Here is a 25,478-nt window from a genome sequence, read left to right as displayed (position 1 = left end):
TCTTCATTATCTCTATCTTCATAAATTTCTGTCCTTAGTTCATATAGCTTTTCTGTACCAGTCTACTGACATGGACATGAGCATGTATATCTCTTAGAATTCAGGACAGATGTTCTCCTGGATCAAACTCTATTCCAGTCACCATTAATTCCCAACACATTTTATTGTCAGCAAACTGTTGCACTATAGCTTACAGGCTTTAATGTGCACAGCAAATCATCCTATTACATGATACAAAGTTTCCAGTTCAGCTGTGATACCTCCATAAATACTTCAAGCAATGATCACAGCAGCTGCTCACTATGGCTTTTGAGTTTTACAGACAGTTTAGACAGAAGACCCCACACTGCCAAAAGTATTTCTGTACATTTGTTACTCTGATTAAAAAAGCAAGCTAAGAACTTTTCTTCAGATAAACTGGTTGAGGTTAAGTCATTTGTACTATTTAATGCAGGCACTACTCTAAAAGTAAAACATAGAGAACAGAGTACAAATCTCTATTATCAGTCTATTTAAATAATATTGTGTTATACACATCAGCTGGTATCACTCTGTGTGAATCTGTCAATGATTATTTGAAACACAGGATTCAAACTTGACTTACAAAGAACTTAACATCTACTTAAATCTGTATATCTTTGGTAAGGCATGAAAACTATACAATCTCAGAAAACATTAAAATTCTTGGCATTACAGCATTCATACAAGTGTTAAGATAACTATGAATATCCCAATACCTGTCATTCATCTTGAAGCATAAGGTTTATTCTAAAACCTTTTATTGACTGAAGTCAAACAGCAAACACTTATGTTGTTTAATAATATGCTTTGGATTATTTCGGTGTATACAGAGGAAATCTATTTTCTGTTTTTTTGTACAGATCATCTCATTTTTTCAATTTTTACTGAGAAGGAACAAAATGCCAATGTGGTAAACCCATGGACAGGAAGACAACTATGACTACACCAATCAGCATCCCAGCTTTCCTGTACAGCAGAAGATTAGCTAATGGCTATCTGGTGAAAGCATGATGAAAAAGTGAATGGAAGACTCAAAAGGCACATGAGCAAACGTATGACCATGTCTCTGACAAGCTTCTCAAAGGAAAGCTCTCTTTGGACGGATTTCAGCCTCCAGTTATTTCTACTGTTAGAGTGGTGATTGGTTTGGTCTGTCAGTAACGGAGTATTTTAACATATGGAACAAAGTCAATGAGCATTCTTTTACTTAACATTGGATCAGGTGGAAGCACCAGCCACCTATAGAAAATGAATAAAAAGTGACAATATGAGACAGTCTCTCTCTTTTTTTTAAATCACATTTCAACAAGTAGCATCTTAGAATTTAAAAGTGAAAAACTTTTCACTATTGAACTATCTTACTTTTATACTGGCTTTTCCCCCATTAAGTACAAATTTTTTAAGCTTGGCTGCCTAAAGAATCAAAGAGTCTTATTTTTTAGAAGAGCTGCTAAACACTTGAATTTCCCATTAAACTCAATGGGGCAGATTCTCTTCTCTGTCACATCAGTTTAACTAGTATGCATTAACACTGCCATATTGGATAGTGCAATGTGGCCCAATACATATTAACATTAAGCTTCCTTGTTTGAATGTTTTGGCCTTATTGCATTTCTTCAAGTTTGCAAAAGCTCCACTTAACCCTAGACAATTTTTACTTTCTGATTTTCATTATTATTTGTTATTTGTGAGATTATTTGTTAAAACAAAATTGTTGCCCTTGGACTAAAAATAAAATAAAATAAAATAAAATCTCATGGAAGAAGTTATATAACAAGAGTTTGTTGTGCACAATATTCAATTACTGCAGAAAGACATGTAATGCTCTCTTTTGTCCCAAGCACGGCTGCATTTTGTTACTTATCGCATGCATTTCTATGCATACAGTTTATCAAATTTACTTCTCAGTTCAATATCTGAGGGTCCTTTGTTGCTCACCAAAATAGATGTGTGTTTAAAATGCTAGTCAAGCAAAAAACCAAAGCAGGGTTTGACCCCCTCCTTAGTTTAGACATCTACTGAAGAGCACAATCATATTAGTTGGAAAAGAAGAGGTTACTCACCTTGTGTAGTAACGATGGTTCTTCGAGATGGGCCCGGTGGGTGCTCCACTCCAGGGTCCATCCCGGCGCCACTGATCGGGAGATTTCATAGCCATACTGGGCTGGACCGCGCATGCTCCCTGTGCCTGCTGGTCATTCGCACCCTTTCTAACGTACGCCGTTCGGCCCCCCCGCCAGTTCCTCTCACCACTCGGTCTCTGAAACGAGAAAGAGAGAGAAACAACCCCGGAGCGGGGAGCACCACAGGGCCCATCTCAAAGAACCATCATTACTACACAAGGTGAGTAACCTCCTCTTCTTCTTCGAGTGGCCCCGTGGATGCTCCACTCCAGGTGACTGTATAGCAGTTGTTGGAACAAGGAGCGCTCTGGATCAATTAGGTTTTACTGTGGTTTTACTGCATGGTCCGCCGCCCATCTTTGCACTATAGTGTAATGTCTCATAAATGTAGAGCTGGAAGCTCATGTGGCTGGCCTGCAAATGTCTGCTAATGGAACTCCTCTGGCGAAGGCAGTAGAAGTTGCCACTGCCCTGGTCGAGTGAGCTCGTGGCTGAGAAGACAAGGGTCTACCCCGAATGGAATGGCATGTGGTAATGCATAAGGTGATAAGCTTGGCAATGCACTGAGTGGAGAGTGCAGCTCCCTTAGATCAGTGAGCTGTTGATATCAGGAGTCTGTTTGTCTCCACTGTTGGGTTCTGTCTATGTAAAAGGAAAGAGCGCACTTTACATCCAGCGTATGCAGCAGGGCCTCCTTCGTTGAGGCTTGTGGCTTAGGGTAAAAGGAAGGCAGGATGATCGGTTCATTGATATGAAATGACGAAGAGACCTTGGGTATGAACACTGGGTGCAATCGTCAAGTCACCGACTCCTTCAAGAAAGAAGTAAAAGGAGGATTTGTCATTATCGCCCCTAGCTCACTAACTCTACGTGCTGATGTAATTGCGAGCAAGAAGATGGTCTTCATGGTTAACATCTGTAAGAGTACAGATGCTAGAGGCTCAAATGGAGGATACATAATTGTGTCGAGTACCAGGTCGAGGTTCCACGAAGGCGGAGGTGGCCTTTGAGGTGGGCTTATATTAATCATGCCTTTGAGGAAACGTCTAGTCGTCAGGTGAGAGAACACTGAAGAACCCTGTATTGGGTAATGGAAGGCATTGATGGCTGCCAAGTGAACTCTGAGGGATGCTAGAGAAAGCTTCAAGTTTCTCAGGTGAAGAATGTATTCGAGAATTTGGTGTAAAGGAGAAGACAATGGTTGAACATTATTCTGGAGGCACCAGTCGTAGTATCTGCACCATTTTGCCAAGTAAGTATTTCGCGTAGATGCCTTTCTACTATGCATCAATATGGACCTGACCTGATCTGAACAAAGCTTTTCATCTAGTCTAAGCCAGTCAGGAACCACGCCATCAAATGCAATGTTTCTAGTTTGGGATGAAGGAGAGATCCCTGGTCTTGAGAGAAGAGATCTTGGTACAAGGGCAGAGACCATGGTGGTTGCAGCGACATTTTGTGTAAGAACGGATACCATGTTTGCCTCGGCCAAGCTAGTGCTATTAAAATTACCGTCGCCCTCTCCGTCCTGATTTTCTGTAATGTTCTGGGAATGAGGACTGATGGCGGAAAAGTGTACAGGAGCGACTTTTTCTAATTTATCAGGAGTGCATCGCCGAGAGATCCTTTGCCGATTCCTGCTCTGGAGCAAAAAAGGCGACACTTTTTGTTGATGGATATTGCAAAAAGATCTACCAGAGGCGTTCCCCATCTGTGGAAGATCTTCTGAAGTACATCCTGCCTCACCTCCCGTTCGTGGTCTGTGGGTAAGCGTCTGCTGAGGGAATCGGCAATGACATTGGCTATGCCAGGTAAGTACGATGCTGTTATTATTATGTTGTTCTGTATGCACCAAGTCCAGTACAGTACCGCTTCGGCGCATAGGGAGCGTGATCTTGCTCCTCCCTGTCTGTTTATATAATACATTGCCGCTACGCTGTCTGTCAATACCCTGACTTTTTTGCCTCTCAGACTGGGGAGGAAGTGTTTGCATGCTAGAAAGATTGCTCGTAACTCTAGTTGGTTGATGTGAAGGCATCTTTCGGTGTGAGACCATCGTCCCTGGATGTGCTCCTCGCCCATGTGAGCACCCCACCCGATGAGAGAAGCATCCGATGTTAACTGAACCGATGGCTGAGCTTGGTGAAACGGTACTCCCACAAGGATGTTTGATGGGTCCATCTACCATCGGAGGGACCTGTGCACATGGGATGGAGGAGTAACTAACTTGTGTATAGTATCAGAGGGGTAGCCGTGTTAGTCTGAATCTGCAAAAGTGGCGAGGAGTCCTGTGTCACCTTATAGACTAACTGAAGTGTAGGAGCATAAGCTTTCGTGGGCAAAGACCCACTTCGTCATGTAGTGGAAATTTCCAGAGGTAGGTATAAATATGCAGGCCAGAATCAGGCTGGAGATGATGAGGTGGATCCAATCAAGGAGGATGAGGCCCACTTCTAGAAGCTGATCTGGAGGTGTGAATTCCAAGAGAGGAGTAGCTGCTTTTGTAGTTAGCAAGCCATTCATAGTCTTCGTTTAATCCAGAGTTGATTGTGTCAAACTTGAAGATGAACTGTAGCTTAGCAGTTTCTCTTTGAAGTCTGGTCCTGAAGCTTTTTTTGCTGCAGGATGGCTACCTTTAGACATAACTTGTGTATGTCATGTCTTGTGGGGACATATACCGTTGACAGCCAGTGCTGTAGATTCCGTAGATGGAGACATGCGTGCAGGACGACGAAGGTGGCTGCAGCCATGTGGCTAAGCAGGCGTAGGCAAGTATGCACTGAAACTGTTGCAGTTTTATAGAGAAGATTTACCAGGTCTTTTATTGCCTGGAATCTATCCCCGGGCAGATATGCTCTCGCCGCACGAGAATCGAGAACTGCTCCTATGAACTTTATGTTCTATGTTGGAACTAACGTGGACTTTTGCTTGTTTACTATCAGCCCCAGTGAGTTGAAAGTGTCTCTGACTATTGAAAGCATCTGCATCGTCTCCTGTCGTGATGTTCCCTTTATGAGACAGTCATCTAGTTAAGGGAATATGATGACTCCGAGGCGACGAAGGTGGGCGGCGACTACGGTGAGGGTCTTTAAGAAAACTCTTGGAGCTGAAGCCAGCCCAAACGGAAGGAAGCAATACTGAAAATGCTCGTTGCTTATAACAAATCACAAGAATCTCCTGTGCGCAGAGTGTATGGCTATGTGAAAATAGGCATCCTGGAGGTTGAGGGCCGTGAACCAGTCGTTGGTGTCCAGAGAAGGAATGATCGTAGTCAGAGCCACCATTTTGAATCGCTGCTTCCGCAGATAACGGTTTAACCCTTGTAGATTGAGTATGGGTCTCCAACCCCCTGATTTCTTTTGAGTTAGGAAGTATCTCGAATTGAACCCTTTTCCCCTGAAGCAGTCCGGGACCCTTTCTATCGTTCCAGTTCGTAACAGGTGATATGCCTCCTATTGTAAGAGGGCTTCATGAGAAGGGTCCCTGAAAAGGGGCAGGGTGGAGAGGGGAAGGGATGTGAATGAGATCGTGAGTCCGGATTTTATAATTTCCAGGACCCATCTGTCCGATGATATGGCAACCCACTGATGGTAGTAGGGTCACAGCAGATGTTGAAAAATGGGGTTGGTGTGTCTGACTAGAACAGGGATGTTCGGTGTGCCCTTGACCTGGGAGTCAAACCTGCTGCTTGGGTGTCATTGCGTTATTCGCCCTAGATGACTGAGGGAATCTGCGCTGTGTCCTCTACTTGGACTGGTTTGGCTCATACAGATGGTTTTGCTGTCTACGAAACTGGTACTCATAACGTCTTTGGAATGGGAAAGTACGCTTACGGCGGAAAGGTGGAACGTACATCCCGAGAGTACATAAGGTGGCTCGGGAATCTTTGCCCGTGTGGAGCACCTCGTCCGTTTTCTCCACAAACAACTTAATCCTGTCGAATGGAAGATCCTCGACCTTGGATTGTAACTCTTTCGGTACAGCAGCGGTCGCAAGCCATGAAGCTCTTCTCATAGAAAATGCTGTTGCAATTGTTTGAGCCACTGTGTCTGCCACATCCATGGCAATTTGCAAACCCGCTCTAGCACATGCATATCCCTCCTGTAGTATAGAACAGAGGAGTATTTTGTCGGTTTCAGAAATTCTCTGAGCAATTTCCGATAACTTTGCGATGTTGTCAAAACTATGATTAGAAAGTAAGGCTGCGTAATTTGTGATACGGAGGAGAAGTGTTGAGGAGGAGTACACTTTTCTTCCGAATATGTCCAGTCTCTTTGCATCCTTGTCTGCTGCTGAATTCCTCACTTGCGGTTTTTTTGCCCTCTGCAAAGCTGCATCTACCACCAGCGAGTTTGGTTGAGGGTGAGTAAAAAGGAACTCAGTGCCCTTTGAAGATATAAAATATCTTTTCTCTGCTCGCTTACATGATGGAGTAGTGGAAGCCGGCGTATTCCAAATTTCTGTGTCTGGCTCCCGGATTGCATCGTCTAGTGGTAGAGCCACCTTAGATTGTTGTCTGGGGTGCAAGTTCTTTAGTAACAAAGGGTATGTCTACACTACAGCACTAATTCGAGCTAACTTAATTCGAATTAGTTAATTCGAATTAAGCTAATTCGAACTAGTGCATCTAGACCTAAAAACTAATTTGAATTAGCGTTTTGCTAATTCAAACTAGCATGTCCACATTGAGTGGACCATGAACCGAAGTTAAGGCTGACCGGAACCAGTGCCAGCAGGGCATCTGGTTAGGACTTAGAGTGTGGAGCTGCTGTCTCAGGCTAGCCGAGGGCTGTGCTTAACGGGACCCGACCCCCACCCCAGACAGACAGTTCTCAGGGTTCCCCGCTTGCTTGTCTACCTCGATGAGGGACAGCAAAGCAGTCCTGGCTTGGAGTGCCCTGAGTGCCCACACTCGGCACATCACAGCACTTGGCCATCAGCCCGGCTGCACTTGCCGCAGGCTGCCATCCGGGGGGGTCAATCAGGGGGCTGTGAGGATCCAGGAAGCCCTGCAGGAGAGCTTCCACTCTGAGGAGCCCGCAGAGCCACCCCAGTCCTCCCCATCGGGGGCTTGTGCCCCATTCCTCCTTCACCTCCTTCCATTTACCCCTCCATAGCCCCCCTTCCTGATGTACAAAATAAAGGACACGTGTGTTCAAAAATAGAAACTCTCTTTTTTTTAACAAAACTGGGCCGGGGGGGGGGGGGATTAACCTCTGAGGAGACTGGGAAAAGAAGATGGGAGAGGGGAGGGGGAAACCTGGGAGGAGGGAGCTGGAAGGGAGAAGACAGGGGAAGGAGGAGGAGGGGAAGTATAAAACTATGATACGCTATATCTTCAGTACAGTGTACAGATGTGTTCTCCTCACCTCAAAAAAGATGTTTTGGCCTTGGAAAGGGTCCAGAAAAGGTCAACTAAAATGATTAGGGGTTTGGAACAGGTCCCATATGAAGAGAGGCTAAAGAGACTGGGACTTTTCAGCTTAGAAAAGAGGAGACTGAGGGGGGATATGATAGAGGTATATAAAATCATGAGTGGTGTGGAGAGGGTGAATAAAGAAAAGTTCTTCATTAGTTCCCATAATATAAGGACTAGAGGACACCAAATGAAATGAATGGGTAGCAGGTTTCAAACTAATAACAGAAAGTTGTTCTTCACAAAGCAAATGGTCAACCTGTGAAACTTCTTGCCACAGGAGGCTGTGAAGGCTAGAACTATAACAGAGTTTAAAGATAAGCTAGAAAAAGTCATGGAGGTTGGGTCCATGGAGTGCTATTAGCCAGGGGGTAGGAATGGTGTCTCTAGCCTCTGTTTTTGGAAGGCTGGAGATGGATGGCACGAGACAAATGGCTTGGTCATTGTCTTCAGTCCATCCCCTCTGGGGTAGCTGGTGTTGGCCGCTGTCGGCAGACAGGCTACTGGGCTAGATGGACCTTTGTTCTGACCCAGTACGGCCATTCTTATGTTCTTACGTTCCAAGCTCAGGGCTCAGGGTCGGAGGTCTCACTGGACCAACTTGATTTTCATGCAAACCTGCTCCTGGGTTCGCATGTGGCCTTTGGTGGCCAGGCTGGCAGCTATCCTGCCCTAGACAGCCACTTTCCTGTGCCTAGTGCGGAGATTGTGGACGTTGGAGGCCTCCCCCCCAAACCTGGATGAAGTCCACGATCTCTGCACTAGACCAGGCGGACGCCCGCCTCTTGCAGCCCCAGGTAGGCTCCTGGGAGCTGTCAGCCTGGTCCTGGGAAGAGGTGGAGGGCTGGGTGGCAGCGGGTGACTGGCTCATGCCGTGCCAGGTGGAGGGTCTGCTGGCTGGGTGCTGGCAGGCTTGCACCTGGCATGGGCATTGTAGCCAGACCGTGCCCCTTTAAGGGCTCCGGGGCCAGGAGGGGGGCAGAAGAGTTTCCCTGGCTTGGCCCAGAGTAGCCACCAGGGCAAGCTGGGAAGGGCTTGCCTCAAAGTAGTTCGAATTAAGTGGCTACACAGCCCTTAATTCGAACTACTTAATTCGAACTAGGCGTTAGTCCTCATAGAATGAGGTTTACCTAGTTCAAATTAAGCACTCCGCTAGTTCGAATTAAGTTCGAACTAGTAGTTTGTATGTGTAGCGCCTATGAAAGTTAATTCGAACTAACGACTGTTAGTTTGAATTAACTTTGTAGTGTAGACATACCCTTATAGTGTTTTCCTTGCACCTCCACTAACTGAACCCACTGTGATTGTGCCACCCTCTTGAAGAGGTTTTGAAACTTTCGGGTATCATCTGGTGGTGAGGAGTTCATTGCAAAAACTGCGTCATCAGGAGAAGACGACTGGGCATCCTGCAGGGAAGCTTGCGGCGTCCGCTCATTCGTGTCCGAGATTTGACCCTCTTCAGGTTCTGACAGGACCGACACAGAAGGTGCAAAAGGAGGGGGTCCGGGTAACCACGGTGGTTGGTGGTCCAAGACAGGTGGTGAGCAGCGTCTATAAGCGGACTGGCGGCAGCAACACGAATAAGAATGGGACTGTGACCTGTCCTGCCTCCCTGTGTAATAACTCCTGTGATTACGATAGTCATAATCAGGAGATGACCTTCTGGAAGCGTATCTACTCCCATGTCTAGAATGGTGAAATCTTGGAGTGGGGTAACAGGTAGAGCAAGATGTGTATCTGTAATAATGGTGAGATCTTCGTCACGGGAAATGCGAAGATCTATGCCTCGGAGGGTAAGGTCCCCTTCCTGATATTGGATAATGGGGTTGGGTGGGGAAGGGTCTGCTGAAAGCATAGGAGAAGGAGACAGTGAATGATCCCTAGGGACCAACTTCCTATCTGCTTTTGTAGGGACTGATGATGAGTGTCCCTTCACAACTGAGGAGTCCCCTGCTGAGCTCCGATAGATCTCCTCCACTGATGTAGAGTCTGAGTCATGGGAGGGGGGAGAGCCTGTTTGCAGTGTTGATATAGCCTGCTGAGTAGAATGCAAGAGTGCTCTCGGTGCCGAGCCGGGTAATTCTTGCGGCACCGGTTGTGCTGCGGAACTGCTGATTGCTGCCGGTGTCGGCCGCATTGCCGGCGCCAGGTCCACACCTTGCAGTGCAGGGCTTTCCCGGTGCCATCTCCTGTCCGGTGCGGAGGGCACTCGGTCTTGTGGAGCCGCAAGTGGCACCGTCTCCGTGAACACCCGGACTGCCGACTCCGGGGCTGAACCTTTTGTGTCCTGATGTTTCGGGGACAGTGCCCTCTCCGTCAGCGCCATTAGCCGGGGCCGCTTGGTCCCCGAAGGGGTTGACGCCTGCTTGTGCTTCCTATGGAGAGGGGAGACTAGCGGCGGGGCAGATTCCGTGCGGGGCTTGCCCGGCTTATCGGATCGCGGCCGTGAAACTGAGTTGGCCGCCGACCGGCTATCTTGCAAACCCTGGGTTTCCTGGATTATTTGAGGCAGAGGAACCGCTGGCAGGGAGCGGGCAGGGGAGGCTTTTTTCTTCTTTGCTCCCACTACCACAGGGGATAATGCCCTTCGTCTTGGGGGTTGCGGTGACTCCTGCTGTGGAGTGTGTGATGGCTGAAGAGCCTTGTCACATAGCAGGAGCTTCAGGTGTAAGTCTCTGTCTCTTCGTGCCTTCGGTGTTAACCTACAGCAGTGGGCACATTTACTAGTAACATGAGACTCCCCCAGGCAACAAATCCAGAGTGCATGTCCGTCAGAAGCGGGTATTGCCTCTTTACACTGAGCACACAGCTTGAAGCCGGGTGATCCAGACATGGCGGTGAAACTGATGAGAAAAAACGTTTCAGCGCGTAACTGACCAAAACGATCTTCTTTTTCTTTTCTTTTTCTTTTTTTGAAGACTAAATAAACCAAGACTAACAACTAACTAACACTAAAAATTTTAACTATTTACATGTTAGGTTTTTTTCAGAGAAATGTTAAACGACCGAAGAGAGATCACCAGCTCCCATCAGCAACCAAGGATGGTTGAGAGGAACTGGCGGGGGGGCCGAACTGCTCACGTTAGAAAGGGCGCAAATGACCAGCAGGCACAGGGAGCATGCGCGGTCTGGCCCGATATGGCTATGAAATCTCCTGATCAGTAGCACCGGGATGGACCCGACACTTGGAGTGGAGCACCCACGGGGCCACTCGAAGAAGAACGGGTGCTATAGTAGAGCAGTCAGGATATTCTTCTGTAACTAGGCTACCTACTTCACTTCTTAAAATGTTATATTTAAAGTACTGAAACTACACTTATGTCTCTACCAAAATTGCTACATTGTTTGAGGAAGTTATTTAAATTGATTCTTCATTTGGGCATCAGTTATTAAAAAAACACAAATGTAACTGTATGGCACAGGCAGTCCCCGGGTTACATGGATCCGACTTACATCGGATCCCTACTTACAAACGGGGTGAGGCAACCCCGCACTAGCTGCTTCCCCCCAGCAGACCAGGGAGACGCGAAGCTAGCGCCCCTCCTCTTCCCCCAGCAGACCAGGGAGACATGGAGTGGCTTTTCTCAGCAGACACCTCAGCTTGAGAATAAAGGACTGAGGGAAGTGAAGTGTGGGAGAATAAAAGTGAGCTCTGGAGAAATGTTCGGCTAGAGTTTCCCCTACAATATGTACCAGTTCCGACTTACATACAAATTCAACTTAAGAACAAACCTATAGTCCCTATCTTGTACGTAACCCGGGGACTGCCTGTACTGAAAAACAAAAACATTAAAAAGCAAGAAATCAGCAAAACGTCTGGAAACTATTAGGTAACAGCACTTAGAGGAAAATGGATAAACTGGTGTTCGGAAAACTGCTAAATCTGAGAGCACAAGATTTTTGTCTCCTCAGGCAGAAGTGTTATTTTATAAATTCAAATAATTTCTTTTGATAAACTAATTAGCTAATTAGGAAAATATGTCAACAGTGACAATGTTTTCTGTGATAAAGTAATAGATATATAAAGCCTTTTTTTTAAAACTGTTGGTATACAGTTTCAAAATCATCTCTTATCCCAGCACTTTTGTCGTTTTACTACATTTCACAAACCAAATCAACCATAGAATTATGAGAATGGAAGGGACCTTTAGAGGTCATCAAGTCCAGTCCCCTGCACTCTTGACAGGACCATGCACCATCTAGAACAGGTGTTGGCAACCCCTCAGAAGTGGTGTGCCAAGATTTAATTTATTTACTTCTATTTACAGACCTGTGTGCCAAAGAGAGGGTCAGGCTGGGTTCAGGGACCATATTTTCTGAACCAGCTGCAGCTAGGGAGAATGGTTTAATTTAAATTATTAATCATTAATCATTTTAACTGTCTCATGTTAGTTTATCAAACTTCATTTTAAACAAAGTAAAATATTAATTTATGACCTACAAAAAAAGGTTTCAATTTTTTTTTTATTTATGGCAGGGATGGGGAACCTTCTTTGGGTTGGGGCCACTGACACTCAGAAAAATCAGTTGGGGACCACACAAGTCAGAAGCAAAAAAACCACAAAACCCCCCAACCCTCTCTGATGTGGCCCCCAAATGAGACACCCCACTCCTCTAGTGCTCCAGCTCCATAGGGCAAGTGGAAGGGACAGGGAGGACTGAGATTCAGGGCTTCATACAGGCCAGATTTACTTTTCTGGGGTTCCAGATTTAGTGGATTTTATGGACCTCCTTAGTCTCTGGGGTGGAGACAAAAACGAGGGATTCAGTGTGCGGGACAGGGCTGCTAGTGTATGGAATAGTGATGGGGTACAGGATCTGGGTGGGAGGCAGAAGCAGGCTGGAAGTAGGGCATCTGGCCAGGGTGAGGGAGCAGGAGCAAGGGAGGATGCAGTGTTTTGTCCAAGATGGACTGTAGAAGCAATGGTGGATGCAGAAGCATGGTTGGAGTAGGGGTTTGGCCAGCGGGAAGGTACAGGAGCCAAGGAGAGTTCAGGAACAGGCTGGGGGTAAGGTGTCTGGCCAGAAGGGAGAGTACAGGAGCAAGGGAGGGTATTGGAGCAAGCTGGGTGTGCAGTGTGTTGGTGGAGGAAGAGGAATGAGTGAGCGGGATTGAGATGTGGGGGTCTGAGCATGAGGGGGGATGCTTACCTGGCATCATACCCTCTTGCAGCAGGGAAAGCCACTGGACAGCATACTGCCATTCCTCTAGCAGGGTGCAAAGTGGGAGGGAGCTCTGTCCCCTCTCCATGCAGCCAGGCACAGTGGCGAGGGGGGTGAAGAAACCCCAACCTTCCCCACCAGACCCAGTTCATTGCCACTCCCCCAGTGGGGTAGTGAGGGGCAGAGAGAGCGGCAGCAAAAAGAATGCAAGCATGCCCCACTCCACAGCACCCCAGCTGAGCTCTGCGTGGCCTCTGCCGGAGATGAAGCAACAGCTTGAAGATGCAGAGGTTCCCCCCATCCCCAGCAGCAATGGCAGCAGTGGCGGTACCAACAAGCAGCCTGGAGATGGAGGCAGAGGCATGGCCAGACCAGGGGCCCCACATGCCAGAGGCATTTCCGCTGGGGGAGAGAGGAGGCTGCACAGTGCATGTTGGTGGGGCAGTGAGTGGCACAGTGACCGGAAAATGCACACGACCAGAAGCTGGCCCGGCTGCCCACCAGCAAAGCTCCAATGGAGCTGCCTATATGCTCTGTGGAGGAAGAGGGGAGGAGAAGCAATGGCAGTTAAAATTGGGATAGTCCCATATGGTTAGTATACAGGTCCAGCGGGGAGGCTCATGTGCCAGTGAAAATTGGTTTACGTGCCACTTATGGCACACATGCCGTGGGTTGCCAACTCCTGATCTAAATCATCCCTGATGAGTGTTTGTCTAACCTGCTCTTAAATATCTCCAGTGACGGAGATTCCACAACCTCCCTAGGCAATTTATTTCAGTGTTTAACCACCCTGACAGGAAGTTCTTCCTAATGTCCAACCTAAACCCCCTTGCTACAATTTAAGCTTCTTATTCTATTCTCAGAGGTTAAGGAAAATAATTTTCCTCCTTCCTCCTTGTAACAACCTTTTAGGTATTTGAAAAAGTGCTCTGTCCCCTCTGAGTCTTCTCTTTTGCAGACAAACTCAATTCTTTCAGTATCTCACAGATTATGTTTTCTATATATCTTTAATTATTTTTGTTGCTCTTCTTTTGACCTTCTCCAATAGCTCCACATCTTTCCTGAAATGTGGTGCCCACAACAGGACACAATACTTCCATTGAGGTCTAATCAGTGCAGAGTAGAATGAAAGAATTACTTCTTGTCTCTTACTTACAACATTTCTGCTAATCCCAGAATGATGTTCATTTCTTTTGCAACAGTTTTACACTGTTGACTCATATTTAGCTTGTGGTCCACTATGATTTCTAGATCCCTTCCCACAGTACTCCTTCCTTGACAGGCATTTCCCCTTTTATACATGTGCAACTCATTGTTCCTTACTAACTGTAAGGAAGTACTTTGCATTTGTCCCTATTGAATTTCATCCTATTTTCCTCAGACCATTTCTCTAGTTTGTCCAGGTCATTTTTCAATTATAATCCTGTTTTCCAGATTACTAGCAACCCCTCCCTGCTTGGTGACATCTGCAAACTTTATAAATGTGCCTTTATCTAAATCAATGATGAAAACACTGGGTAAATCCAGACCCAGAACTGATTCCTGATGAATCTCACTCATTATGCCCTTCTAGCATGACTGAGAAACATTGATAATTATGCACCCACCAAATAGAAGATCCATCTAGGTTGTATTTCCCTAGTTTGTTAATGAGAAGGTCATGCATGACTGTATCAAAAACCTTACTAAAGTCTAGACATACTACATCTAGTGCTTCCTACCCAAAAGGCATGTTACCCTGCAGAGAAAGTGGTCAGGTTGATTTGACATGATTTGTTCTTGAAAAATCCATTCTATTACTAATCTTCTAGGTGTTTGCAAATTGATTCCTTAATTATATTTGTTCCTTTCCAGGTACAGAAGTTCATCTGACTGGTAAATAATTTCCTGAGTTGTCCTTATTTTCCTTTTTTCCGTTTATTTTCCTTCACCTGAGGTATGTTTCTATAATCTTGTGAGTTGCTTCCTCAGACAGCTGTAACCTTTGTCAGGGACAGGGCAGAGACTCAAATCAGGGTGCCTCAGCTGTATGCCTCCTGGGGTTATTCCCCCTATTCCTATGCCAACTAAATCTCAGTGCCGTAGAGAATTTGAGCTATTTTGCTTACATACATAGACATAGTGATGGATTGGGCAAATGAGCATGTTCTTAAGTCCTATCATTTACCATGTATTCAGCAGTAATTCTCACAAGCCTAAGATTGAGAACACAAATATATAGGAAGCAAAATCCCTGACTTGAAAAATTTACTTTATGAAAGTACAAAAGACACAGATGGAGGTGCTCTCATCTTACACAAGCAAGTGAACAAAGGGATGTATGCCATATCAGTTCCAAATGTTCTTAAATCTTTGATTGCATTTTTGTTTTATTCATGCAGTCAAATTGACATGGGAGGTGGGCAAGCATTGAAGGTCACATTAGGGTAGAGGAAGAAAGAGGGAGGTAAAGTTAGAAGTCAACAATGGGGAGGGAGGCAGAAAAGTAGGATGAGTGTAAGCAGGAAGAGGGAAGTTGGGTGGCTGCAATAGTAGGATGGGGAAAAATGAAGCCAGGAACAAAAAAGAGTCTTTAATCCATGTTTCAGAAAACATAGAAAGCTCTCCCAGCTACTATTCCCAGTGAGGTAAGGAAGCTGCTAGGTCTAATGATGGTCTCTTTGAATACATATGAGGGCAGAAACCCAAAATTTACTACTAGATCCAGTTCTGTGGGAAAGAAGTCATGAGCATATGTGTTTTCCCAAGATTGTTTTGTTCCATACGGAGGGAGAAAGGAGGCCATTAGCCCTGCTACTCATGAAGGTCCCTCTGTGTAGGGAGACAAAGGACAACCCTGATTTACATGCTGCACTCTCAGCTGTAGCTGGTAGTAGCTAATTTGGGGGATTCTCCCTTAAATGCTATTGAAAGAATCACTTATAGCTAAGATATTCAGAGTGCAGGCCCTAATAATCTCACCATTTAGTACCACTCCTTAGGTTCATTTCATTAACTAGTCTGGAGCATGTTCATCCCTGTTAGATTTTCAGACTGCAGATGTTACAAATCCAGACACAAAATGGAAGATTCTAAAGGATAATGTCCACCTGAGTATTTGAAATAATTGGCAGATGAGAACAAAAGAATTAGGTAAGGCTTGAAAGACTTGATGCCTTCCTGCTCCTGTAGTGTATGCATGACCTCATATAGTTTTCCAGTTCAGCAAAGGTGGAATTTTGTCAGCTGCATTTTGCCCTTTTGTACAATTTCAAATTTTGCCAAATTAGCACAGAAACAAAAATTACAATATTTTAAAGTAATCTTTGTGCTTTTTATGGAAAAGAACCTAAATTAGGCAATAGCTTCAGTTCTGCAGACTCGCCAAGATACTCCTTCAGAGACATGCCTAATAAAGAAGAAAAGAGAAGAAAGAACTAGATAAAAACTTTTCAAACAACTAATGTAAAAATGTAGCTTCCAGGGTTTGCACTTAGAAGATTTAATCTCTGTTAATATCTGGAACACATGTTGTAGAAAGTAAAATTTTCTCCCAAAATACATTCAAAGTTGTCTAAGAATGTCAGAAATGAAAATTAGTCCTTTTAGACTGCTGTACATGTAAGGCAGTTTTCTCACATATAAAAATGAAAAGCTGCTCCCAGATTCACACACTACTATATTTATTCAAACCTGTGTGTGTGTGTGTGTGTGTGTGTCCGTCCATCCGTCCGTCCCCCTGAAGCGGTCGCCTGCTCCAGACTAGCAGATCCTGCCTCACTTCAGCAGTCTGCAGGACTCATATATTATGGCCTGATCCTACAAATTCTTATTCACATGCTCACCTGTAAGTCTGTCAACACTTCAATTGAGTCCAATAGGGATCTTTAAGAGTTTAAACACTTAGGGTATGTCTACACTACTCTCCTAGTTCGAACTAGGAGGGTAATGTAGGCATACCGCACTTGCAAATGAAGCCGGGGATTTGAATTTCCCGGGCTTCATTTGCATAAGCGGGGAGCCGCCATTTTTAAAACCCCGCTGGTTCAAACCCCGTGCAGCGCGGCTACACAGGGCTCGAACTAGGTAGTTCGGACTAGGTAGTTGGAACGAGGTGTACCGGTAGTTCGGAATAGGAAGCCTAGTTCGAACTACCTAGTTCGAGCCCCGTGTAGCCGCGCTGCACGGGGTTCGAACCAGCGGGGTTTTAAAAATGGCGGCTCCCCGCTTATGCAAATGAAGCCCGGGAAATTCAAATCCCGGGCTTCATTTGCAAGTGCGGTATGCCTACATTACCCCGTTAGTTCGAACTAGCAGGGTAGTGTAGACATATCCTTATATTTCCAGGATCAAATCCCAAGACGGCAAGCTGTTTAGATGGGTCTTTGCTTTTTTTTTTTCTTTTTATCTGGCACAGCTTAGAGCATATTTTTAATAGGCACTATCAAAAAGAACTAATAAAAATACTGTTTGGCTGAATTTATTTGGTCTGTTTATTTAATAGTATTAAGTTTACCAGCAGAGAAATAGTAGATTGTAAATTATCTTAGATGTTTGGATTTAAAACTTGTTTTGAACCCCCAAACAGGCAGTGGTTATAATATCCATGACTAAAATAAAAATTTTAAATTTGGTATCCAGTTGATAGGAGACAGCTTTGCAAGTATATAGATACATTTGAAGTTTACAAAGATATTGAAGAATGCATTTGGCCAAGAAGGATACAAGAATGTATGACAACAATAGAGAGACTTTAATTAATGCACAAGAGGATAAACAGAAATCATTTCTGGGTCAAAGGAAGGAAAATGCAGGAACTTAGCCAAAGGGGAGAATAATTCAGTATGCTATTGTTTCATATTATAAAAGAGAGAGAGAGAGAGAGAGAGAAGAAAGTCACACACACACCCAGGAGCAATTCCTAAATAACTCCACTGAAATGTACAGAAAAAGTAGGCTCTGTTAGCAGAAAAATACATCATGTGAACTCATCACCTGATGGCAATGTTGAAATATTAACTTGGAACCACAGTTGTGTGTCCATGAAAAATGCAGCTCTACAAATTTTTAAATCACCTTTACAGCACCAAAAAATGAAACTTCTTGACAAATCTAGCTTCTTCTCTCTCCTAGTTATCACATTACGCACTATGATATCTATATTGTATCTAATGCATTTCCAGAGCTGAGAAGGAGGGGTTCAGCCTCAGTTCAACCAACTGTGTTTGCTTGTATTCCCTTAGATATAAATAACTGCCTTACAACATGCCTTAAAACATCTTAAAAAATGAAGATCTTTGACTTTGAGAATGAAACAATAGCCATGCACACTTTCTTAATCTCCTGTATGAATTTCCTTTCATACATTACATTTTCACCCCTCGTTTCTTTTCTCATTTCATGTCTCCTATTATAGCTGTTTTAATATGCTTATTCACCAATATCTCACTAGAACTGCTTCAATTCACGTACTGTAGGTAATTAGCTTGGTGTCTTGGAGTCTGTGTTATCTGTAACTCAGACTGTTTCATTTGCTGCAGAATCTTTTACTGCTATTCTTCTGGTTAGTCTGCAGTTAAAAAAGAGAAAAAGGACAAGATTTATGCTACTAAGGATCGTGGAGCTTGACCTGTCTGCCATTTTAAATAAAGCTAGGCAACATTTTCATGCAGAAAACATTTTAGCGGACAATACAGATTTGGCAACACCAACATTTTGCAAATTCTTGTCACATTAACTGAATCACTTCAATTAGAAATAATCCAAAAATATAAGTTTGTCAACACTTCTGAAACACAAGTTACAAAATATCCCTAATTGTCAGTATACAAAAATATCTATTTTTCCTCCAGCTTAAATTTTAAGCACTTCATCATTTTGTTTCATTCATGGAAAAGGGAACAAACATAAGGACAGCTACCCTATTACAATCACGAGCAAAGAAAAATCAGAAAAATGACGTAGAAGGAGTTCAGCTAGGCAAATGTGGATAATACATGTGAGTAACAAAAAATGCTGAACACACACACACAAAACCCAACCCTAAGCATATTAATTCGGAACTAACCTCATTTCAAATTATCCCAGCTCAAGAGCATTGTGTCACTGTTTGCATTACATCCGCCCATAGTGAAACAAGTGTAAGTTGTGAAATACTGGGTCTTCGGTCTATTAATTACAGATTGAAAAATCTAGCATATCAGAGATTGATGTCTGAACTTCTTGTTTTAGAGTTTTGATGTCCCATGTGGACCTGAAAAAAATGGCTGAATGAGGTAATCAGTGCAATGCTGGTCTAAAAAAAAGTGCCTCATTTAAATTATATAAACAAATACATCTAATTTAAGATCAGGTAAGTAACATGAGAAGTGATGAAGAGAACATACCACTGTGTGGTGATGGGTATGACGTAACCTAATTAGAAGTGAATAGGTTTGGGTTGATTATCTTAAGCAATAATTGAAAGACACTGGCAACTCTCTGTTTCTCACTCAGAATTTAGATTCTATTGTCCCGACGTATTTCAATCAAAGCTGCTTCTTTAATGCACAAATATAAATGCACCATTTTTCAGCTGTTACTAGCTAACTTTGTTGGCTGTTGAAAACTCTCTCCCCTATCCATAGCCCAATTTCTTAGACTAGCCCAAAAAAGTGTGAATCTAAAAAATGTAGATGATTAGATTATTAGTTTATACCCATTTTAGCTTGATTCTCCTTTACTCTTCTCTACCCTAGGGTGAATCTGTGTCATACCTTTATCATGCTTCTTTTAAATTTTATAGATCACCATATCCTTTCAATGGGGCTACACCACTGAAGATGTGGTGAAGTATCCCTGAAGACACTAGCCAAATCTAACTAACAGTGACTGTTTAAACAGCTTTCACGTTTAATCCTAAATATACCAATTAAATTCTGTCTTACGCTCTTCCTTTCAACACAAAACAATCCAAGGCCAAGATTTTCAGAAGTGGATGTCTCAAATTAACATCCTAAATTCATAGATAGAAACTTTAGTAAAGATTTAGAATCTTAATGTTAGGGATCTAATATCTTGATCTTTGTTTGTTTGACACTACCCATATACATGAGCTCTAACTCTAACCAAGAGTTGTGCTGAGAGATATTCTGAGCAAGCACATCTTTTAAGAAAGGTCTTACAGGTCATACATTGTGCATGCAATCCTTAGACTCTGCTTTTGTACATCTATTTACCACAGGCATGTCTGCAAAATGGAGAATCAGCCATGGGTAAGCATTTTTAACTCAGTTACATATGCATTACCTGCATGTGGACTTTCAGTGAGTGCATGTACAATAGCAGACAAGCATAGGTATGTATGGCTCTCTAATTTTTTCAAAAAAGGAGATTGGCCTCGATTATTTAGAAGTGAATTTTTCACTGGCCTATATGTGTACCTCAAAGTAAAAGATATCTGTACATTTTTATATTGTCTTTCACTACAAAATAACAGTTAATTCCCTCAAACTTTATTTTCAGCCCAGAGAGTCAATTTCTTTATTACACACACTCCTAAAAAGTTTCCCATTTGCTAGTACAAATTCTGGTCTGAGTATGCATACTTATTTATATTTAGAATTCTGAACCCATATGCCCTGGGATTTTTGTATAAAAATGCCACTAAGTATACACAATATGAAAATTGTTAAAATTCACCATGATGTGCATGTGTGCCTTTTCTGAGAGATAAAATTCTGCAAGAGATTCATAATACAAAAAAATAGTAACTAACTATATTTGAATTTAGTGCGTCAACAAAAAAGCAGTTAATGCTGCAAGAATGGAAAACAGCCTGACAAAAGACAATAGTCATACCTCTCACAATAGAGTTTTTGTTCTTGTTTTTGTGACTGCTGCAGTCTAAGCTCTGAATTCCAAAGAACTTAACTTTCCATCCAATGCAGAATAAGATTGCGTGTTTAGCAGAAACAACAGAGACATCTATTGGCAAGCCAAAAGGAATAGCAACAACAGTTAACTGATAATCAAGAATGTCTGCTGCTCTTTGGACAAAAGATTGCAAGTTCAATAGATTACACAAACACTTCACGCTCACTTACTCTCCCCAGAATACTGCCCTGATTCCTCCCTCTCCACAAAATAAGCCTATTTCTTATACTATCACCTTTCTCAGGGCCCCCACAGCAGAAACAAAACTCTATTTACTTAGGCCATGTCTTTACGTACCATACCAGAGATCAATTTTCTGGTGTTCAATTTTTAGTGGATCTAGTAAGGACCCACTAAATTGAACACTGAGGGCACCCCCAATCTGCACCGGTATTCCTTGCAAAGAGGATGCCAAGATCAACTTAAAGTACATTGACTCCCGCTACATTATTTATGTAGCTGGAGTTGCATATATTAAGCTGACCTTCCAGATCTAGTATAGACCTGGCCTTAGTTTTTCTAATTTGGACACTCCCATCAAACTTCTTACACCTTGTCAGACAAAACTAACAGAGATCATTGACTAAGTTTGAAACATGTTTCCTGAGTCAAGTTACTATTGTTGGGCCCAGAAAAACAAGGCCTTGTCAACATTATGGCTACGTCTACATTGGCACCCCTTTCTGGAAAAGGGATGCTAATGTAGCACTTTGGAATAGGCAAATCTGCCTTGAAAGTAGGAATAAGAAATCCTCCGGAAAAGACTTTATTTTCCAGAGAATAACGTCTAGACTGGTGCTTTTTTCCGGCTTTTCCCCAAGCCGGAAAAAAGCGGCAGCCATGTTAATGCAAATGCCGCGGGGGATATTTAAATCCCTCGCGGATTTGCCTATTCCAAAGTATGATATAGTGACTATGAACAATTTTAATGCAAAGGTTGGAAGTAAAATAATGGGTGGATAAAATTATAGGCAAGCACAGCTGGGATTCGAACATTCAAGTAAATGGTGACTGCTTAGTGGAAATGATAACTGTGAAAAGCTTAGCGATAGAGGAACAATATTTACTAATAAAGAAGTCCATAAAGCAATTTTGAATTCCTCAGATGGTACTACAAAAAAATAGACCACTTCTCCATTTTGAGCATGTTTTCAACTCATTGGCAGATGTACATGGATACTGGAAAGAAGGTGTAGCTAATTACCATAACCTATATACACTAAATTGATTATCAAATTAAAAAGATTAATGAGGATAAAAATCCATGAATCAACAGCACAAAATTGAAAAACTCAAACAAATAAGTGAAATCCAGTGTTCTAATGCAATCAACTGGAGAAAACCAAGATATTGATATTCTGCAGGAAAATGGAGAGTGCTATCTTGAAAGCACATTGCCGTTCTAATAAAAAAAAAACAAATCTAAGAAGCAAAAATGGATTAGTAATGCTATTTTTCCAGCAACAATGGAAAAAGAGAAGTGTAAAGCAAAAAAACAAAAACAAACAAAAAAAACCCCCTCACCTCATCAATACCAAGACGTGAAGAGGCAAGCAAGTGGCAAGAAGAATACAGAACTCTAGTTATAAGAATCAAGAGTGTTAAAAAGAGATGAAAGGGCATATATTCATAGAAAAATCTCAAGAGGCTGCAGACACTAGTCAAAGAGATGACCTTACAACTTTGTGTAAGACAAGCAAACAGCTAATAGGAAATGCTAGCAGTCCTGGAGGCCCTATTAGGACAAAACAAAAACAAAAGATGTGCAGAACACTGGCAGTCTGTTTTAAATAGACCAAGCTGAATCAAATTGCTAGAAATATGTGATGAAGAACTGCCACAAGAATTTGATTTTGATTTAAGATGCTATAATTGAAAAAGTTAGATAAACCACCAGTAAACTCAAAAGTGGGAAACAGCTGGAAAGAATATTACTGGGGAGATGCTTAAAGCAAGTGATGAAACAACCCTTTAGACTTCTCTTATGTTTTTTGATAGAGTATGGAATGAAGAAAAGAACCTTGCTCAGTGCAAGAGAGGTCTTATAGTAAAATTGCTGAAGAAGGGGAAACCTTACTAAATACAAGAAAGATTTCATAGATTCCAAGACCAGAATGGATCATAGTGATCATCTAATCTGATTTCTGTTTAACACCAACCATGAATTTCCCCAAAAATTATTTCCAGAGCGCATCAAGATTGGATGTTTTTCTAACATTTGTCAGTGATGAAGAATCCACCACCATACTTGAAAATTGTTACAATGATTGATTACTCACTGTTCAAAATTTCCAATCTGAATTATCTAGCTTCTGCTTCAAGCCATCAAATCATGTTATAGTTTTCTCTGCTATATGAGAGAGACCATTATTAAGTACCTGTTCAGTACACTCTGTAAGCACTACATGTTGAAGTCACCATGTAACATTCTCTTAGTTAAGCTAAACAGAGAGACTCTAAGAGCTCAATCAGTATAAGGCTTTTTTATCCATTAATCATTGTCATGACACTTCTCTGAACCAGCTCCAATTTATCCATATCCTTCTTGAATTATAGATTCCAGGAATGCACATAGTATTCCAGCAGTGGTCATACCAGTGCAAAATACAGTAAAAGCTTGGTTATCTGGCATATTGGGAGTCCAGGGAGTGTCAGTTAATCAAATATTCTGATTAACTGAGTGTTATACCTTACCAGTGGAACACCAATTTTCAAAGAATTAGAATACAGTAAAACGATGAAAGTACAAAATAGCATCCAGGTACTGATCAATCCATAGTAGTATCACACTGAAGAATGGTTCCTTAAAGTATTTAGGAGTATATAGATACATTTTTCTATACAGTACGCTATCTTATGATACTATATATCACTATGGGCAGCACATGGCATACACCCAGATCACTAAATATACACTTAACACTAAAACTATATTGAACATAATTCAATCTTTCTTTAAAAACGAGTAGTCCTGTGGCACCTTAGAGACTTTATATAGTACAGTAAAACTCCAATTGTCCGGCATCCAGTGGTCCGGGACTCCTGATGGTCTGGCAACAATTGGAACCCGGAAGTGCTCCGGCCAGCCGGACAATTGGAGCTGCTTTGCTCCTGGCTTCCCCAAGTCAGCCGTTGGTCAGTTTCAGCAGCAGCTAACTTGGGAAAGCTGGGGGCAGAGCAGCAGGGGTGCTGCCGGGTTTGTCCCGCAGCGCCACTCAGGTGAGGGTCGGCGCTGTGGGACAAACCCGGCAGCACCCCAGCTGCTCTGCCCCCGGCTTCACCAAGTCAGCCTCTGGTCAGTTTCAGCAGCAGCTGACTTGGGGAAGCCACGGGCAGAGCAGCTGGGGTGCTGCCGGGTTGGTCCCGCAGCTCCACCCTCTCCCACACTGCACAGGTCCCAGCCGAGCCCCCCACCCCCACCCCAGACCGCTCATAGCCCCTCTTCCGGTACTCCAGCATATCTGATAATTTGGCACCCCTTGAGCCCTAAAGGTGCCAGATTATCGGAAGTTTACTGTATCGTGAGCTTTCGTGGACAAAACCCACTTCACTGTTTTTAAAAGTTGTTTTTAAAGTTACAGACTAGCACGGCTACCTCTCAATCTTTGATGATTCAAAGGTACTTTAGCACCTTGCAGTGCTTCAGGATCATCATTATCAACATCAATTATCATTGTAGACACGGAAGGTGTAAGAGATTGAGCTGAATCTGTAATAACCCTATCAGTGGTCCCCAACCATTCATGGCTGCCGGGCGCCCGGGGCGGGGCCGCTCACGGGCCAGGCATCTGCAGGCGGGGCTGCTCACATGCCTGGGGCTGGCACCATGCATGTGCCGCACACCTGGGGCCGGCACCGTGCATATGCCACACGCCGGGGGTAGGAGCCGCCCACACACCCTGTACGTGGGGCAGGCTCCGCGCATGTGCCACACACCAGGGGTAGGGGCCGCTCACGCACCTGGGGCCAGCATCACCCATGTGCTGTGTGGCTGGGGCAGGGGCCGCCCACGCGCCCAGGGCTGGCACCATGCATGTGCCACATGCCCGAGGCAGGGGCCGCCCACACGCACTGCGCCCGGGGCCGGCACGGCACATGTGCTGTGCACCCGGGGCCGGGGCCACCCAGATGTTACGGCGGGCATGGTGCCCGCGGGCATCATGTTGGGGACCACTGTGGGCCTATGACATACTCTGAAAGCTGCTTTTTTGTATAAATCCCTGATTTCAGCTTGCTTGCTTCTCTTTTGCCTCTTTTGCATAAAAACAGAGCACAGAATATGCATTTGCATAACATGCTGGGCAGTAGACTAGCACCAGTTACTAAAATGAACTTTTTTATGGGAGATATCAGAAATACCTGCTAATTGAGTGTTTTGGTTAATTGGATGCTAGATAACAGAGCTTTTAATGGACAGAGGTAAAAATCTCTCTACTCCTACTCAAGACAAAGGATGAATATAGGCAAGCAACACGGGAATGCAGTGGCAAGATTAGAAAGGCAAAGGCACAAAATGAGATCAAACTAGCTACAAGCATAAAGGGAAATAAGAAGACCTTTTATAAATACATTAAAAGCAAGAGGAAGACCAAGGACCGGGTAGGCCCACTGCTTAGTGAGGAGGGAGAAGCAGTAACAGGAAACTTGGAAATGGCAGAGATGCTCAATGACTTCTTTGTTTCGGTCTTCACCGAGAAGTCTGGAGGTGTGCCTAACGTAGTGAATACAAGCAGAGAGAGGGGAAGTTTAGAAGATAGGATACACAAAGAACAAGTTAAAAATCACTTAGGAAAGTTAGATGTCAGCAAGTCACCAGGTCCTGATGAAATGCATCCCAGGATACTCAAGGAGCTGATAGAGGA

At 43.6% G+C, this 25,478-nt stretch overlaps 1 protein-coding gene across 4 annotated transcripts in view; it reads right to left on the bottom strand.

The window, feature by feature from the left end:
* Positions 1–25,478, bottom strand: part of LOC102463874 (solute carrier organic anion transporter family member 4C1) — a 177,200-nt gene that overhangs the window by 29,712 nt on the left and 122,010 nt on the right. The window contains exons 13-14 of one of the 4 annotated variants that reach the window (XR_012904799.2): positions 18,175–18,271; positions 2,085–16,111 (exon numbers count right to left, since the gene is read on the bottom strand). The exons of 1 other annotated variant lie outside the window; for it this stretch is intronic. Coding sequence is in view for 1 of the 3 variants with exons in the window: in XM_075932074.2 (XP_075788189.2) it covers positions 18,267–18,271 (5 nt within the window). In the remaining 2 variants the exon portion in view is untranslated. Of the gene's footprint in view, positions 1–2,084; positions 16,112–17,075; positions 18,272–25,478 lie in introns of those variants that run through there. 2 more of the 4 variants (XR_012904798.2, XM_075932074.2) reach the window with 2 other exon arrangements.

This window comes from Pelodiscus sinensis, chromosome 6, assembly GCF_052426305.1.
Source record: "Pelodiscus sinensis isolate ZL-2025 chromosome 6, ASM5242630v1, whole genome shotgun sequence".
Taxonomy (NCBI): domain Eukaryota; kingdom Metazoa; phylum Chordata; order Testudines; family Trionychidae; genus Pelodiscus; species Pelodiscus sinensis.
Note: the sequence above shows the minus strand (reverse complement) of the source record. Positions and strands in the feature narration are given on the sequence as shown.